Source organism: Triturus cristatus, chromosome 7 (genome assembly GCF_964204655.1).
Source record: "Triturus cristatus chromosome 7, aTriCri1.1, whole genome shotgun sequence".
Taxonomy (NCBI): Eukaryota; Metazoa; Chordata; class Amphibia; order Caudata; family Salamandridae; genus Triturus; species Triturus cristatus.
The window spans coordinates 740,456,740-740,476,717 of record NC_140590.1 but is presented as its reverse complement, the minus strand read 5'-3'; the positions used below and the strand labels follow the sequence as shown (position 1 = coordinate 740,476,717).

The following is a 19,978-nucleotide window of genomic DNA, read 5'->3' as shown; positions in this document are numbered from 1 at the left end:
TGCATCTCCAACACTTGCGGATATTGTCCTGTATCTCGCAAACACTGCTCTAGTTCCACTATAAAGCTCTTCTTTACAGAGTACACAACATTTGCAGCTCCCTGATATGCACTCACAGGCATGTACACACACACACGCATGCACACACACACACACGTTCTCGCACATATGCATATATGTAGCTTGAAATAAGGCTCACTATAGACATAATTTCCTTTTGGTGATAATACTGTTTATTTTCCACGAATGGACGTCACATAGATGGACTTTAAAGCTCCAAAGGCATGCACTCACTGCTCCGATGGCAATTATTCAATAACTTTCATGTGTTCCCAGCACAAGAAGGTTCAGACTTTAATTCCCAGCAAAAAAATCCACAAAGCTTTAAATTACTGCCAACGGAATGTTACAGATATATAGTTTTAATACTTATTAAGCGAAGATGTTTCTTTAAAAGAACTATTGTGTAAACCTTTTCAAACTGACTTGGTTGCACAGATGATGAACAGTTGTGAGATCCTTAAAACATTAAACAATAATGACTCCTAAATCATCTGGAAGTAAAAAAAAATCGTACATTATTTGCAAACTTTAATTCAAAAGATTTTCCTATCTGGCAAGTTCATGTCAGACAACTGCATGGACGTCGGCCGCCACTTTCCTTTGCTGGTGCAGATAGAGTAACTACAGGCATCGGTGAAGGTGTGGTGGTCAGTTCACGAGGATAGTCACATGTGTAATGACACTGGTAGTGTTTTTGAAGTTGTGCTGGAGGTATACTTTGAGTTGTGTTGATGATGTATGTGGATGTTATGCCGAATACTTTTTATGTGGTATTTGTAAAGTACATGTGGACAGCGTTGAATTAATAGCAGAGGTGGAATAGTGCTGATGGTGTTCTTCAAGTTGTGATTAATGTGTGCACTGATGGTGCAATTGGAATTTTGTGTGTGGTATGCATGGCGTTGGGTTACAGATAATTGGGGAGCTGTTGTGTTGGTTTGGATGGGATTGTGATGATGGTATCCTTGGAGTTGTTCTTATTGTAAACTGGATTGATTGCGTGATTGGAGTTATGCAGAATGTATGCGTCGAGATTTGTTGAAAGTGCATGGCTTTCCATTGAAGGTATACTTTGAGTTATGTTGCATTGAGTAGTGTTGCATAAAGTTGTGTCAGGTTTGTGTCTTGATATTTACTTTTGTAATCAAAGTTGTCAAATGAGAGTATTGGACTGCTCATCACCATTTTATTAGCTGGTCACTAGTACCGTCGGGCTTTTCCTCTTCAGGGGACTTGTCCTTTCAGGTCAGTCCCACAGCACGCAGAGCATTAATTTAGGATTCAAGCAAGCGGGACACAGCTCCGGGCAAACAAAGACTTTAATTAAGCGCATTCACAGAAGTCACAGCACAGTCCTTGCATGGCATGAGCATTCAGGCAGACGCGTTTCTGGCCTCATTGGCCGTCATCAGTGCCGATCACAAAAGAATGTCTTGGGTGTGACTCGGAGACCGCTTCCTATTTAGTGGTCTCTCGACTCCTCCTCCTTGATGCAGGTGTGTTGCTTCTGCTTGTGAGAGTTGGGTGAACTGCATGGTGGTTACTGTAGTCCATCGTGGTGCCTCATTAAGTAATGAGAGACTCCAAACATCATGTGATGCCCCAGTATGCTGGCGTACGACTGTTCCACCTCAAAACTCCCAAGTATGTTGTTCTAACTCCAAACTAAATGCTTTGTTTGTGTCCTTGTCAGGCAGCTTGTGCTGTCTCCTCCCTCCCCTCGCTGCATATATGTGTGTGTGTGGCAGAAGTGGATCTGGGTGGTGTGAGGGCAAAAGATGATGCCATCTACATGCACTTCCTCTGACCCAGTAGCCGTAGGCCTCAACACTCAAGTTGTTCATTATGCTAACTACCAAACTCTAGGGAGCACCTCAGGCTGGACAGAACAAACAGAGGGGTTTCCCTTCCCTGTAATTAGGAAATATACAAGAAAAGGAGAAAAACGGATCAATGGTCTACTTTAGTATGCAAGTTAAAGCTTGTATTTGATTGAAGGCAGACTTCATGGATGGCAATGTCTTCAAAGAGAAGACAGGATTAACAGAGAAGTGGAACACTTCTAAGATCAGTATGAACAGCAGGTGCACGAGGCTCAAAGGTATGTTGCTCAAGGAATGGGGTGTATTTTAAACACACTGTCTCAACACATTTGCCATGGATTTAGATGCTTTATTTTCCTTCTAAATCTTAAAGTGTATGCAACACCGTTCACTTTACAAACGAGTGACAGCAAAGCGAATGTCTACGAACAACAGCAATGACCAAAAATAAAAAAGAAGCAGGCACTGGCTGTTCGCTGAAGGAAGACCATATTGCCAGAATAAAACAAACAGAAGGGCATCTGGACGGTAGACATGAAGCGTATGACAGAGACTATAATAGTATATGGGTCTGGACTCTATATAGGGCCTGAACAGAAAACGAACAGGTCAGACATGCAGTCAAATTCAAGACATTTTTATGACATACCCTTGAAAAGTTCAATCTGGTCCTGTGTGACATATTTTTAGGAACACTGGCACTAACCAACAGCATGACAATTTCCGGCAGTGTTTATCCAGGGCTCTGTTTGTAAAGTTGAGTGCGTGAGCTGATAGTGTGGGGATGTGGGGTTAAATGTGTGATTTGTTTGATTGTCTTTTTTGTGTTTGTGGGTTTCGAAGTGTAATTGCTGAGGTTGTAAGAGTGTTTGCGTGGCTACGTTCATGGTTTGCATGATAGTCTAGATACCTCTGTGTGATGAAAAGTGGATCATCTTTCTGATTGTCTACTGTCAGTTTATGGTGTCGAGTGTAATTTATTTGATTGTCAACAGATTTGGCAAGTGCAGTGTATGTGTGTGATTGTTCTCATGACTGTGTGTTTGAAAGGCTGGGTTGTGGTCTGTTTGATTGTCTCGGTTTGGCCGTTTGATCTATCCTAGGATAAGTGTGTGATCTTTCTGGTTGTCTGCGCACGTGGAGCTGAGCATGATTCTTCTAACTGTTGCGTCTGTTGATGTGTTTGTGACTTGAACACACATTACCACAAACCGAATCCGAATCTAATCAGCAAGAAACCTTGAAACTATTTGGAAAATCGTCCCTGGACTACTGAATGTGCTGTGAAGTAGTAACAATGGTAGCTTGTGCGCTATATAAATGTAAAATAATAAGATGAGTGTGTGGCCTGTCAAGAGGAGTTGATTGTGTGTTCAAGCAGCTGAAAGTGTGATCCATCTGATTGTATAATAGGCTGGTGTGGTCTCTTTCAAAGTGCTGCAGCTCTGATATCTCATGAATAAAGTCAATCTTTCAGCATTACAGCCCTAATAGTTCATACAGGAAGTCCCGCTATCAGGATAATTATGGTGTCTGTTTCTCATTGGTAAAGAAACAAAGAGAGGATATGAGAAAGTTGAGTAAAGGGGGAGGGAGATTACTGCAGATAAACAATGGGGATGCAGTTCCTCTTTACGTTGGAGAAATCTTGGAAGGTCGGGTCTACAATCTCAGGGCAGGATGCCATTGAGCCCCTGGCAAGTATACAAAGGGAATGGTTGTTGCTTTTGTGCCCTAAGGAAAATAATACTCCCAATCCAGTTATGTAATGGGTAGTGACACCGCCATGTCCCAAATTTGTGGGCTCATATCCATGGAAACCTGACACCCATCTCTGTGTGCTGTATTTGCACAGGAAGTTAGATGAGATGAAGGGTCAATGCAGGTGTTTTACATTGACCAAAGGATGTCTCACACAGTCTACAACTGTGCCTACGCCACAAAGAATGGAAACTTTGGGCCTGTCATTGATTGTAACAAGAGTCTCTTTGTAAGGGGTGTCAAAAGCAAGAATAACACCAAGCACAAACCAAAGGTTTAAAAAGGGGCTACATAGAATAGCGCATGCGTTCAGCCCATTTCTAAAAAAGCGACACCAAGAGCCACTGACTTCTACCTCAACAAAAGAGCACAGACACAGTTGGAGACTAAGTAGCCTTTATGGCATTTCAGCCGGCAGGGAAAATGGGTAGGGTAAATCGGAATACTGTTTTTTTAATCTAATTATTATCTATGTTTCGTTGTTCAAACGCAGTTCATTTATTTTGACTCTATAACTTGTTTTAGCCTTCCTTTGAAAGCAACACATAACACTGTCTGTACAAGTCATTATAAGATCCAGCTCCGAGGCCAAACCGCACAGACAGGGAAAAGTGAGAAAAATGAGCAGAAAGGGAGAGTTTGTAACCAACGCCAAGGAGGAGGTCTGAGAACACATGAAACTTGCGCTATTTGCGAGGATCCTGGTAGACCAGCTACGCAGAACTCAGTGAATACAAATTCCCTACAAGTCTCAGTGACTTTATATTCTAACACTCCAAAACACAGTTTGCATTATTCCCATAGGAAGCCCCCTACATTTTTAAATTTCATGTTGGTGGGCTGGTGACATAGGGTAAGGGAAAACTAACCTCCAGCTGTGACATAAAGACAATGAAGGTCTCCATATACTTTCCCCATTAAAATAAAGATTTGGAAGGAACAGCCTAAATGTGTTTCAGCCACAACCCTTTTCAGATGAGGGCAAGGTGCCAAGTGTTCGGTGCATCTGTCTGTGCGGAATGGGACTCTCCAGGAAGTGATGTTGGTACAGGATCAGTCTAGTTTCACACAGGTTCCTCTAGGGGGCGCTAAAGAGCTAGTTCCAGCCATTTATGGGTCCTCGATGTCAAGGAACTCCTGCTTGGGTGGAGCAGCACCGCGGTACCACGCGCATGAGCCGTCGCTTCTCTTGATGCAGGCGTAGTGCTTGGCTTGGACCCCATTCTTGTTCTTCTCAATTACCACGTCGGTCCACAGGCACTCGTCCGGTGAGGAGACATAACAGGGAGTGGAAGTGCAACGGGAGATCTGCAGAGGCAAGAAGGAAGGCAAAAAGGCATTAACAAAAGAAGAGCCGAGGATGGGACAGCAGAAGGGTCCTAGTTATAATACAATTAGGAGCCTAACAACAGTTTGATGCTTATGTGAGAACTAGAGCCGAATCAACTATATAATAGCAGTGATCACCTTTCACAAAGGTAAGTTCTCATCCAAAAATCCACCATCACCAATAGGCTTTGGCGTAATCTTTGTGGTAGTAAAAGCGGGCCTTACCTTCACTCAAAGTAGCACCCAAAACCAGACAAAGGAGACATTTTCACCTTCCCTCACAAAGCTGATTCATTCACAGGAAGTCAACACACACGGTACAAAGTCAACCACACACTATACAATCCATTATTGAACCAAAGCGTGACGGTAATCACTAGCTCTGGTAGCCTGTGCCTCGCTATAAAAGCATTTACTTTTCAGCAGAGAATAATAGTGGGATCTTAATTGCATGAGTGCATAATTGAAAGGCAACATGGGCCTTCATGTATGCACACATACTTATACGTTGTTCAAGTTATTGTCTGTGTGAGCATAGTTTGTAGTGCTGCTTTCCAGTCTATGGCTGACCTGGGAGTAAAAGAAGTTTGCAATGCTTCTGCCCAGGTTGTGCCTGTTTTTAATGCCTTGCACGGGGTTGGTCCGGAATTCCTTAAGAACTCATTTAAATGGTATGTTCTGGGTTAGATGCCTACCCTGCTCTGGATCTCGAAAACTCGTAATAGATACTGGGGAGGCCGGACTTTTATCATCTCAACAGCCAAGAAATCAGAATGCACTTCCTCTTTTCTATAGAACAATCCCAGATCTTTTTCAGTTTAGGAAGAATCTCAAAACATGGCTGTTTCCATAACTTATCACATCTCATCTCTCTTTTTGGTCCATAGCGCTTTGACACCTCTGGGTAATGTTTGCAGTGAATAAATCCCTTTAACATAACATAACAATGCTGGTGCCAAGTTTTACCTATTCTATGCAAGGTACACATACAACCACTGTGCACTAGGTATAAGATCATACGATCTTATACCTACCAAGCAGTAGAGCGATGAAAAGTAGACTGCCTCTTAATATGATACAATCATTGAAAATGAAAGCGTGAAACCCCTTTGACCCAGAAATGACTACATTTACTATCCATCTGTATCCCTAGTATAATAATGAAGGAACAATTTGGATTTAAGTGCTTACCTGAGAGTTTGTTGCCCCTCTAATGAGGATGAGATCTGATAGAGACTTCCAATTGTAGATTCCTTACCTTAGAATTTTCCCCAGAGGTCACTCTGGATCTGGAGATTTTTCATTAGCAGTACCCCTACAAGTCGCTAGGTGACGCCAGTTCACTCCACATTTGTCGTCGGTGTTGTGCGCAATGGAAAGAACGTCGCAGGACCTACATAGACGCTGCCCGGGCACTCTGACGTCAGTTCTTACTATTTTATGTGCCAGCCTAAGCGCAGATCCGGAGAGAGGTACCCCTTTGCCATATTTGGCTACCCTTTTTTAAAAACTTTTTTCTACGTTTTTCTCAGAGACTTAGACTCCTGATGGCATCAAGATGTCCCAGCGTAGCACCGGGTTCAAGCCCTGTGGATCCTGTCATGGGATAATGTCTGTGACGGATCCGCGCTTCATGTGCCTCTGGTGCTTCGAGCGCGGCCACAACCTGAAGTCGTGTTCGGAGTGCTGGGTCATAAATCGGAAAGCTATGCAGGAGCAGTCCCGAAAGCTGTTGGAGGCCCAGCGCTCTGCTCCATGCCTCTCCTGTTCTTGATCGTAAGGAATATCCTGAGAACGGTTGCGAAGCCCGCAGTCCTCGTCCCATTCAAAATATCTGGGACGTTCAGGTATTCACAAGAAGAAGTCGATGAAGCATAGGCATTCTTCGACTTCACCCGGTCCGCAACGCCACCATCACCCCGCTCCTAGTGACCCAGCGTTCTTTATGCAACATCCTTCCGCTGAGAGCTTGGTTGTCCAAACCTCATCTTCCAAAGGCGCATTCCCTTCTGCTCCCCCCCGAGAGGGAATCCAAGAAGCTGACTCATATTGGGAAGAGGATGTTTTCTTCTTCCAGCTTGGCACTGTGGTCATTGAATACCACTTGCCTCTTGGGCTGATACTCCCATACCATCTGGGATATGGTTGCACAGGTGCTGCCTCAGTGCTCAAAGGAGGGCCGGGCCATTCTCTCCCAGACAGTTGCGGATGGGAAAGACGCAGCGAAATTCACCATTCATTGTGGACTGGACACCACAGACTCATTTGGCAGAACAGTTGCCTCGTCGGTAGCATTATGACACTTTGCCTGGTTGAGGACTTCTGGCATTTCAGGCGATGTACAATCTATTCTGATGGACATGCCTCTTCAGCGAGAAGTCAATTTCAGCGCTTCAGCAATTCATGGAATCTCGGGCAACAGCCAGATCCTTGGGTCTCATGGCTCCAACCAGCCCCCCTCAGTCTGCCTTTTGTCCTTTTCGTGGCCACGGAAGGAGCACCCATCAACATCCTCCTGTCCAGCCCAGCCACCAAGTCATGCAAGCTGTACACCCTCAGCTGGCCACGGACGTGGGACCCAGCATCCTCGTGCGTCAGGGAACCAGCGATTGGGCCAGTCCACCCTTTCCCCCTCTGCCACTGCCTCCAAACCCTCCTAATCTGGCGTTTCAGGGCCATCATTGACCACTAGGAGACAGAATTCGCCATCACCTCCTCCACAGACAGTCCATCACGTCAGATAGGTGGGTTCTGCAGATAGTCCGAAGTGATACTTCCTCCCCTTTGAGATTACACCTCCCTCCATGCCACCCTCCTACAACCGTATCTCGAAGGATCATGTGGCACTTCTCCGTGAGGAAGTTAAGGCTCTCTTGGCCAAGTTGGCCATGGAGAGGGTCCCTGTGCAAGAAGTAGTACGTGGTTGCTATTCTTACTACCTTCTGGTGTCCAAAAAGGACAAAGGACTATTGTAGACCTCCAGAACCGCAACTTCTTCCTTTGAAAGGAGAAGTTCAAAATGCTCACTTTGGCTCAGGTCCTTTCTGCCCTAGACTCAGGAGACTGGATGGTAGCCTTGGACTTGCAGGACGCTTATCTCCATATCCCTGTCCTGCCTGCCCACAGACATTATTTACGAGTCACAGTGGGCGATGAGCACTTTCAGTTCACCGTGCTCCCCTTTGGCCTTACCAGTGCACCTCGGGTGTTCAAGAAAGTGATGGCAGTAGTCGCAGATCATCTGCGCAGATCAGGAGTACCAGTCTTCCCCTATCTAGACGACTGGCTGTTGAAGGCGGTCTCACCCCAGGCTGTCGTCTCCCACCTCCAGAATACGGCGGACCTCTTGCACTCGATGGGGTTCACTATCAACATGCCGAAGTAAATCTGCCTTTCTCTCAGAAACTCCCTTTCATCGGAGCGGTTCTGGACACAGTGCAGTTTCGGGCATATCCTCCCAAACAGCAAGTATGGGATATTCGGGCTGCAATACCGATATTTCAGGCTCTATCCTGGATTTCGGTGAGAATGACTCTGAGGCTGCTGGGTCTCATGGCCTCCTGCATCTTTCTGGTGGATCATTCCAGATGGCATATGTGGGCTCTGCAGTGGGACCTGAAGTTACTGGGTGAGCAGCATCAGGGGAATCTTTCAGACTACGTCCAGATCTCAGAGGGAACTACGCAGCAGCTGCAGTGGTGACTAACAAACCAAGAGATTGGGTAGAGGCAGTTTTCTCCCTTCCCCAACCAGATCTGACAGTGGTGACGGGTGAGTCACTCCTGTGAGGGGGCCGCCACCTGGGAGAGGCAGAGATCAGAGGCTTCTGGTCTCCGGCGGAGTTGGGTCTCCATATCAACCTTTTGTAGCTCCAGGTACTCAGACTACCTCTGAAGGCATTCCTTCACTCTCTCAAAGGGAAAGTAGTGCAGGTGTTCAAGGACAACACCACCGCCATGTGGAACTGCAACAAACAGGGCGGGGTGGGCTCGTGGACCCTTTGTCAGGAGGCTCCGCTTCTGGACAGGGTTGGAGCATCAGGGCATATTCCTGCTGGTTCACCACCTGGTGAGTTCTCTGAACGCCAGAGCGGACAAACTCAGCAGTGGTGCCTGGTTGATTATGAATGGCGTCTCCACCCGGAGGTGATGCAAGGTCTCTTTCAGCCGTGGGGAGATCCTTGCTTAGATCTGTTCACCTCCGAAAAGAATGCGCAATGTCAGCAGTATTGCGCTTTGGAGTTTCCAAGACGGCGCTCGCTTGCCTTTCAGCCTATAACACTTCTGCCCAGAGTTCTCAAGAACATCAAGCACGACCGGGCTCAAGTCATTCTTGTGGCTCAGGATTGGGCACGAAGAGTCCGGTATTCTGACCTTCTGAGCATGACCATCCATCCTGCGATCGGACTGTCCCTTCAGGAATATCTTCTGTGTCAGCAACAAGGGACAGTTCTTCACCCGAACCTGTCCAGTCTCCACCTCCTTGCGTGGAGATTGAGCAGTGTCAGTTGACAGCTTTCGACCTTCCACCCGAAGTCTGTGATGTCATCTTGGCAGCCAGGCATCCCTCCACTAAAATGGTATATGCCTGTAGATGGAACAAATTTGTGGCATGGTGCAAAGCAAAAGGCTGTTGGTCACCTGTCCGCCCCTGTTTTTAGAGGTTCTATTGTTCATACTTTCTTTGTCCCAGAAGGGTTCTGCTTTGGGCACCCTTACGGGCTATTTTCGGCTATCTCTGTCTTTCTGAGACTTCCAGATCAGCCTTCTTTCTTTCTACTCTCCCATTCTCATTAGGTTTCTTAAGGGTCTTACTCACCTGTTTCCTCCATCTCCTTTCATAATGCCTCAATGGAATTTAAATTAGTTTTTGACTTTTCTTATGTGTGCTTCCTTCCAGCCTCTTCATAATTGCCCTCTCAAGCTTCTAACCCTTAAGACTGATTTCTTAATTGCCATCACCTCTGCTCGCAGAGTTAGCGAGCTCATGGCTCTATCATCCAAGCCTCCATATCTGTCTGTCTATCTAGATAAAGTGATGCTTCAAACAATAGCTTTGTTCCTCCGTAAAGGGGTCACGTCCTTTCATGTGGGATAATCCATTACCCTGCTCACCTTTCACCCGCCCGCATCCCTCCAAGAAAGAGGAAAGACTCCACCGTCTGAACCCAAAACATGCATTATCATTCTATCCTGATCATACCAAAGACTTTTGAGTGGACAATCAACTCTTCATTGGCTATGTGGGTGTCAAGAAAGGTCGAGCAGTGCAGAAAAGGACCATTTCTTGATGGGTTGACCTATGCATTAAATTGCGCTACGCACTGCCAAAGAAGGAAACTAGAGCAATAGCGGCAATCACTGCATTAGCACCCGGAGTCCCAATCCTGGATATCTGTCAGGCGGCAACATGGGCATCACTGCATGGGTTTACCAGACACTACTTCCTGGACACCTAAGTCCAGAGGGATTTCCTCATGTGATATTATTTCGCTGACCATGCTCCGGGGTTGGTATTGCTGGGGTATCTATTCTAAGGTAAGGAATCTACAACTAGAAGTCTCTATCAGATGAGTAAATGCATCTGGTAGAGACATATTCTAGTTGTAGATTCCTTACTGCCCCACCCATCCTCCCTGCTCTGCAAACGGAATTCTAGGGATAGGGACTCCCCTAAATGGCCCTAGTTTTGACGCACCAGTTGTCAGAGTCTTTCATGGCTCTGTGCTTCTGGCATGGAAAGTCGTGTTAAGAACAGCAACGTCATATCTACCGCGCACGATGCAGACGACGGTGGCAGAGACAACCAACATCACCTGGCGAAGTGCAGGGGTACTGCTAACGATAAATCTCCGGATCCAGACTGACGCCTGGGGGAAATTCTAACATAATGAATCTACACTAGACTATGTTTCTACCAGATACATCGTTACCAAAGGTAAGTAACTTGCTCATCAGGTGTTTAAGAAGGTGATTCCATGAAAATTAATGGAGAACCAATAGCTGTTAAAGATTACATTAGTGTGAAAAGAGGGTGACCTAATTGAAGTCAATGGAGGCATTTTTTTCCAAAGGGGGAGTTTGACTGAAAAGAGGGTGAAAACTGCCAAATAAAGTTACTTTGACAGGCACTGAAGTAGTAGGCTATACCATGTAAAGACATAGAGTCGGTGAAGACTGAATATACTGTACAGCTGCCTGGGTTTCTTTGGCAGAAAAAAGTTAAATATGTTGCTCTGTCTTATATAAAGTGTTGGCAGGACATAACATACAAAATTAATATTAACGATGTGGAACATACCCAGGAAATGCAAATGCAATCTATGCAACCCAAAATATGAAGCGTTCATTTTAAACTCTGCTGAAATTCTCTTTGGTGTTGATGTGGGAGATCCTTTTTCTTCCAAGGACATTGTGCTGACAAGTGCGGAACATAATTCTAACAACCTTTTAAAACAAAATTCTTTTTATTCACTTTTCCAGAACATTACAGGTCATATGATACTTTCCATTAAGAAATATAAGGCACGTGAAGAACAGTTTCTCAATAAGAACCACTTAATACATGTAAACAATAACTATAAAGAAAACAAAAGTACAAATACAAAAAAAAAAGTGCAGCATCAATATTTTCATGCATGCACACATTATGTGTAGAGGATCAACAGGAATGTGTCATAAACTCCCCGGGGGGAGACAAGAGGGAGACAGAATTATTCAAACACAATCACTTAAGTATTGCAGGGGTGGCGACAGCAGTGGGATGTGTCTCTATCGCCCCTTAGGCGCCCCGTTCTCAGTAGGAGACATAGGAGAGCGTGGGGGGTTGGGGGGGAGATAGATCCACCAGTGTGCCAAACTCGGTCTGAGCAGCGGTCGGTGCGGGGGGAGTAGCAGCCTCCCCATCCGATGAGTTGGTGGCAGATTTGCCACCTATCTCAGTATCATGGTCGTTCAGTCTCTCTATCATGCCTCTCCAGAGTTCCAAATCTCGTTCTTCGTGATCGTCAGTGCGGACTTTCCTCAGTTGCCACTCTACCATTACTGCCCATTCCAGGAAGTCTGCCAGCCATTTAGTCTTTATGAAGGGGGGGGCGTCTAGCCCAATGAATGACAATGCACCGTCAGGGCAGTACTAGTCCCAGCTGAGCGAATCTGTTCTGCATTTTTTACCCTTCTTGGGAAGCGGCCGCAGACTTAGCAGGCAGTGCCGGATTATCAGCTCTGCATTCACTTTTGTTATTCTATGTATTTCCTGTAGTATCTCACCTCAAAAAGGCTGATATTGTATGCAATCCCTTGTGACATGACCAAAATCTGCTGGGGTTGCACCGCAATGTGTGCAGCCCGCAGGGTGTGTTGAGTAAAGTCTTTGAAGGCGTTGTGGTGTCAGGTAGGATTTATATAGGTAGTAAGACTGAGTCAACTTAAACCTGGCATTGCTGGCCACCTCCCAAACCTGTGCCAGGGCCCATCTCTATTCCCTGTCCATGAATGGGGTCTCCAGCCCTCCATCCATTGACGCATGTTTAGATTCAATATTTGTCTGTCTATAACTTATCGAGAGCTGCATTTAGTTGGGCTATGATACCCTTTAAGGAGCTGGGTTCTAATTTCACCAGTAAGACACAAAACTCTTCTGGTTCTTCCGGAAAAGACATCCAGATCTCCCGTGCCATGCGGAATACACCAGTGTACTGCAAGAATTGTCCCCGACCTATTCCAAAATGGGTCCCAACCTCCTCTAATGACATAAAGTTCCTGTTTAGAAATAGATCCCCGCCCTCTCACAACCCCCTCTAGCCATCTCAAGATTTCCATGGAGTTCCATATGCGTATGACTAGATGCAGCCACCAGATCGGGAGGAGCTTAGCATAGGGCGCCCACCTCAGCACCTGCGCAACAGCCCTCTCCAATGCCTGGGTCACTTGTGTGATAATGAAGGGAGTACCCGCTGAGAGTCTACAGCTGCACATAAGTAACTTTGGAAGCTAATCGATCATCATGGAGCCAGTTAGTATTCCTTTTCCCAACTAGGTTTGTCGTCGCACCACTGTGCGGCATACTGCAATAGGCCTGCCAGGTAGTATAGTTTAAGATCCGGGAATCCAAGGTCACCCTGGCAAAGGTCCAATTTTAAGATCGCAAGGCGGACCCTGATCCTCTTCCCCGCCCACACTAGAGACACCAGCAACCCATCAAGCTGCTGGAGCATTCAAGATGGTAACATACAGAACAAGTTCTGCACTGCGTAAAGGCAGCTGGGTAGTAGAACCATTTTGTTCAAAGGCACTCTGCCCATAACTGACAGTGGCAATGTGGTTCAGAAACTAACAGAGGCTATAAGACCATCTATCACACTTCCCCTATTTAGTTCATACTCTAGGAGGCAGTCGTGTGTCACCTGCATTCCCAGATTTCGGAAACTTTGGGTCTCCCAAGGCAATCCCACTGTAGGGAGATTGAGTACAACCATCTCAGCTAGTGCCGCCAGGGGGAACACACCATCTTATGGTGAGTGGCACACAGCCCTGACACTTCTCCAAAACCACCCATTAGCCACAGGAGCAGAGGCACTGAGTGCTCCAGTTGCATATATCAGTGTGCCAATGGCGTACGTAAACCCGACACGCGTCACACCTCCCACACGCATGGCCCACTCTCATAGTTCAGTTCTATAATGTATCTCCAATTTCTCTATAACGAGTGCAAATAGGAGCAGTGACAGAGGGCAGCCCTATTGTGTACCCCTTTCAATGCAAAATTCATCTGGCATCTCCCATTCGGTGGGCCTCCTCGCACTTGGTGCTGTGTATAGAAGTTGCACCCATGATAGGAATCCCTCACCCAAGCCCATGCGCTGGAGGACTTCCCAAAGGTGCAATCAGGTACTAGGTGTCATACGCCTTCTCAGTGTCTCGAGTTTCGTATATTTCATGGGAGAGTCTTCACAGATTCATATGGGTACCTCTTCCTGGCATGAAACCACATTGATCATCCTGGACCAAATCTGTAATCACTTGCCCTAACAGCAGAGTTATTACTTTAGCAAATGGTTTAACGTCTACATTGAGCATAGAGAGTGGCCTGTAGGATCCAGGGTCTACTGGGTCTTTGCCTGGCACGGGGAGCATGATTATAAGGGTTTTCACATATGGAGAAAGCAGTCCAACCGACTGTGGGCCCCATGTGTGGGGGTATAGCAAGAGAATTCCTTGGTCGTGGGATGAAGATCCCTTTATATGTCGACAAGCTTCAATCTAAACATGGGCTCCCGCAGTCTCGCCACCATACTGGGGCTATGTACTCATCTGAGGTGGATGTATAGGCGACCTTCTAGAACACAATTAATATCACCTGCCCAAATGATATGGAGTACGACATAGGGTAGGAGTTCAGACAGTAGAGCGCCAAAGAACTCCTCGTCATCAGTGTTAGGTGCATATATGTTAGGATACATTATTCCTGCCCATCCAACATACCATGTAGAAACACATATCGTCCCGCCATATCGGCAACCTGACCGCGTAGCTGGAACAGGACCCCGGGGACTACCCTTGTAGACACCTCTCTGGCATAGGAGAAGTATGTGGATGAATAGAGTTGTCCTTTCCATTTTTTATGCAATTTCTGGGTTTCAGCTTCTAGCAAATACGTATCCTGAAGGATCGCGATGTGCATTCTCATCCTAAGATAGGTGTGGGTCCTTTATCATTTCCCAGAGGAATTAAATCCTCTCACATTCCATGTGAGCAGACGCACTGAATCATTCATCACAAAGTCAAATCCCTCACTAAACTTCGGCCCCTGTCCACCTGCCCCCTCCGTCCCCACCCCCTCCCGAGCCCCCACAGCAAAAAGACACAGCAGACATTCCCATACTTCCCTTCCCAGGTAAACACCTCTAAACCCAACTAGTGTCTTCCCAATCATTATACCACATCCACCCACCCAATTAACAATACCATTAGAACTCCAGTGTGTGTGAGTTCCCACTGTTGGGGGCCTAACTAGAGTTGGAATAAAGAGGCAAAAAGCAGCTGGGAAGAACTCTGAGCAACCTGCTCTGCTGTTCCACTACCGTCAGCCCAGTGAACCTCACACTCCGCTCTGCTCAGCCAAACACACAAAGAGGGGGAGGGAGAGAGTGAGGCGGGGGGAAGGATAGGGAGAAGAAAGATAAGTAGGGGTTAACCAAGTAATCAATTGTCCAGGTCCCTCTTCTGATGCAGCCCCAGGGCCCCACGGTACCCCATTTAGGAGAAATGTGTTACTGACTTGGTGACCATAGGATCCTCAAGGGGCTGAGTCTTAGTTCCACTTCCGCATCTGGGCGTCAAACACCAATGGGTGTACACAGTACCTGGTCAGCCGATCACCCACTGTGGTAAGTCTCTGCATCTCTGCCAGGAGACTGCTGTGTGTCCTCCCCTGCTAGATCTCAGTAGTATCTCTGCCTGATTGTCGGATGTCGTCCACCAAATCTGAATCAGTGCAGGAGGATGCAGTGGAGGTGACTGTCTCTACCAGCGCTCTGGCCCCCTCTCACTTCTGCTGCTGTATCTCCAGGTTCAGGGTGCCATCCGCCCACACCACCACTCTCGTACCGGAACCCAAACGTCATCTATGTCTGCTTCTCTTCCTAGATGTGATCGCTGGACCTCCCCTTCGCCTGACACCATCTCAGATTCATCCTGAGGGTGCCACCAGGATTAGATCGCTTCCTCAGATCTCCAACCAGTCCCATAACTCTTCCGGTGTCATAAAGAAATATGAGCAACCGTCCTGTAATACTTTCAGCTTGGCAGGGTAAAGCAACATATATGTCAGTCCGATCGCTTTCAGTTTTTGCTTGACGATGCTAAAGGATTGCCTCTTCAGCAGTAAAGCTCTAGAATAATCAGGGAAGATGTGTATGGTGTAATCTTCAAACATGGGGTCTCCATGTCTGCGGACCCCCTACAGGATTGTGTCGCGATCCCTGTAATTGAGAAACTTCGCTATAACAGTCCTGAGTAGGGCTCCCGGCAGTACCTCATACATGCTTGTTTAAGGATCCTAAATTATTGAAGGAATAAAATAAAGCCTGGGGCTCTCAAACCCACAAACTGAAAGTGAATGGTGAAAGTTGTAGTGCAGACCTATCATTCAAGGTTACAACTTGAAATGTAAGACTTTGCTCCATGAGTAGTAATGTAAAGAAGAATAAATACTTCTTTTCTTTTTTATGACTTTATGAAGCACTCTACTTGCAGCCTGTTGCTCGAAATCCATATAAAAACACTTGTGAGCATTACATCCCCATTCAGTAAAATACGTTTGGACCTACAATGCCGCATTGAAAATTGATTTCGTGCTTGCATGTCTGATTCTGTAAGTACTTATCTGTAGTAATCGAATCTGGAAGTTTAGCTAATTAGATGCCATTGCCAACAGAACGTATTATTCTTTATCGCCGCACAAAGACGTGTGAAACCAAGGCAGATTTAAACATAGGCAGATTTAAAGTTAGGCAGATTTAAACCTATGCAGATTTAAATTTAGGCAGATTTAAACCTAGGCAGATTTAAGGCGCCCAAAGGGCTGCAATTGCGGTTCCACGAGTGCAAACAATGCAGATGTAGAAAGACATTCACATAAATGCCACAATTGGAAGCAAATATTAGAAAAAATAAGAAAAAAAATACCGAGGCACTAAAAATGAAACTTGAACCTGTGACCAACAGTAATTTAATCAGATTTAGAGCAGCTCACCAGGATGCCCCGCGCTCTACTAACTCAACTAGAAAGTTCTGACATTTACTGACTTCCACCTGCGCTGTCTCATCGATCTTTTTAGGGACTATTATTTTAAAAATGAGCAGAACATAATTGTATCGAAAAATAACGGCACAACAATAATAGCATAGTTGAAGGGCAAGGTTATAAGACATTTAACAATTTCCCTGTTTGGGATGGATATGCAAGGATAATATTTAGAAAAAATACTACAGTAAATGATGGGGATCAAACCTGGGTCCTAATATGTGCAAAGCAAGGGCCCTTCATTTAAACGATGCTGCATAATTGAAAAGTCCTAAAATCAAGGGTATGTTAAAGATAAGCACGCCGAGAATGGATTCACTTGGTAACTATATACAGAAGACTTTCCTCCTAGAACGTTCCTGTGCTCGGTATTATCTTTTGAATGTTTAGAAATAACATAATTCTGAGATGTTCAATTCTTTGTAAGTTTTGTTCTAAGCTTCCGTCCTGAAAAATTGAAATACACATATCTATCAATACTGGTAATGAGCATCAAAGGTTGAGGGCCAGGGCTCAGCTCCTATGTTGTTGTCTCCTCTGCCAGCTAGTTCTAGTTGCAGACATTTTAATTAGAAAGAAATTAGAAAAATGTCCCACTCCACACACTTTATAGATTTATCAATAGCTGAACCTAAATTTAAGGAAAGGGGCATACTCTATTGCACCACTATGCTTCACACATACTACTAGACCGTAAATGGGCAACTATAGCTGAATGGGTGCACAACTAGCCCAGGTATTTGTCATTTTATTGCCCAATTCCAAGTGAAGAAACTTATAACCCCTGTAAGAAACTAGGCACCAGCAATGAAGGAGGCATACCAGCAGGGGAGGAACTGCTGCAAATTTCGCCTCTGTTTTCCACGATTGTGTCTTTTTATCCAGTTTGTTCAGGCATGCAGTGACCAACACTTTAGCCACTCTAAAATCTAGTTCCCTGCTAAACTGTCTTTGTTATGTCATGTTAAAATTTTGTAAAGCGTCGAAAGCCAGTTGGTATTTTGGCGCTAGTGTCAAGCATGAACCTTAAAGAAGAAGGTTACAGAAGGAGTGATTAAGTGGTGATGGGGGAAAGCCAGGTTTTCAGTTGTTTTCTGAATTTTAGGACGTTTGGCTGTGCTCTGAGGTGGTGAGGCATCACATTCTACCATTTGCCAGTGGATAGGAGAAACATCTTCCTCCCCAATATGCCTTCTTTATCCTGAAAATGACTAACTGTCTGAAGTAAAGTCCACAAGAGCGACCACCTGTTCTCTGTTGGACAAAAAGGAGCAGATCAGTTTTAGTGCCGGACCCTTGATGCCAATAATATCAAGACGGTTGACCAAAGGAGAGTGGTCAAACATATTGAACACGGTCGAAAGATCAAGCAGAATCCAAGCCTCCTGAACACCATTGTCTAAAATAGTACTAATTTCTTCCGTGGCAGCCACTAAGGCGGTTTCTGTACAGTGGTTGGATCTAAACCTATTTTTTGATGGATCAAGGATGTTGGTGGTTTCAAGAAAGGTCATGATCTCTTGGTTCATGGCATTTTCTAGAACCTTAGCTGGTAGAGGAAGAGGATAAATCGGCCTAAAGTTCTTTACCTTGAGGGGACCAATGAGGTTTTTTTTTTAGAAGTGGCAGTATGCATGCTTTTTTCCACATTGATAGAAAGTCACCAGAGATTAGAATCCTATTCAAGAGCATAGAGAGATGGACTGAGATTATCTTTGACACAGGATGAAGGACCTGCAGAGGGCAGGAATCCAAAGGGGCATCTGATTTGGAGGTTTCAATTAATATTGCTACCTTCTCTCATGTAAGAGGTGTGAAGGTGGGGATGATTGGAGTTTAGTGCTGGAGGAGATGGTTTCCTCATACGTCTCCTTCATCACAGGAGTCTCCGTATTATTAGGATCAAGACTGAATTGCATATAGCTAGCTCCAAATAGAGGTAGCGTGGTGTGAAGAATAAAAATGGACTGCAATATGGCCTGAGTTATTACCAGTGGTTGAGATTAATTCAAGCTTTCCATCTAACACTTTTTATATACTGCAGTATGTCGCCTTAAGTGGGATGGGTATGCCCAGACTTGGGTACCCTGCACACTGTGACACTGGAACCAAGCTAAACCTGGCTGATGAGCCAATATTAAGTGCGAACCTGGTCCTAGGTTGCTTGTGTTCCAGTTCAGGGAGTACCTGGCTTAGCAGTTCAGGCAGGACTATTCCCATTGGAGCAGGGTCAGACTTACTTGCATATACCTGAGTCCAACTCGGAGTTTGCATGGTGTGCAAAATAGCAATGGACTGGGATGCAACCCCAAGTTATTACCACTGGCTAAGATTAATTCAAACATTAGTATGTTGCCCTAAGTGACATGGGTATGCCAGGCGTGGGTCCCATGCATACTGTGTCAGCGGAACCAAGCTACACCTGGCTGATGAGCCCATAACAAGGGCGTAACTGGTCTTGAGTTGCTTGAAATTGTGGTTCAGGGAGGACCTGGCTTAGAAGTTCCGGCTGAACTGTTCCCTTTAGAGCAGGGTCAAGACTTGTTTGCATATAGCTGGGTCTAAACAGAGGTGGCATGGTGTGCAAAATAACGATGGACTGAGACGCTGCCTGAGTTATTACCAGTGGCTGAGATTAATTCAAATATTCTATCCATCACTTTTTGTATACTGTAGTAAAATGTCGTGTTAAGGCAGTAGCCTTTCACCACTATGAGGTTAAGGCTTTGGGTGCCTCTTATAGTCCAAAAGACTGCAATTCATGCGACTGGCCAATGCCATGGTGCACACACATGGTCTGTTTTCACCCATGACAACAAAAATCAGTATCAGGGATACAGTCATCCTTACAGTTAGGGTAGTCAGGGCCTGGGTGCCCATCCATCATCATGCAAGGAACTTTTCTGTCCCAATACACGCACACTATATTTTGAGAATAGAAGCTTATATGATTTCTCTTGTTTCTGAAAAAGCTATCCTTTAATTGTATGCCTCTTTTAAAAAAAATATTTTTGCTTAAAACGTTAATGGATTCCTAATGGTTCCCAAGACTTACTTTGTCAAGGGACTGATGTCTCCAATTTTGGTACGCTCCTCTACTCCCCAATGATATTAGGTGCAGGAAACTGCTGTCTTTTTAAAGCCAATATTGCAGCGCAAGAGCCATGGTTCGCTGTGTATCACTGATTTGCATGTGA

General features: G+C 45.4%; 1 protein-coding gene across 1 annotated transcript in view; it reads right to left on the bottom strand.

Annotated features, from left to right (window-relative positions):
- Window positions 1-210: 210 nt before the first annotated feature.
- The window catches only part of TIMP2 (TIMP metallopeptidase inhibitor 2), a 201,231-nt gene continuing 181,463 nt past the window's right edge, over window positions 211-19,978 (bottom strand). Inside the window, exon 5 of the mRNA XM_085617463.1 lies at window positions 211-4,955. Coding sequence (XP_085473589.1) covers window positions 4,758-4,955 — 198 coding nt within the window. The 3' untranslated portion in view covers window positions 211-4,757. The remainder of the gene's footprint in view (window positions 4,956-19,978) is intronic.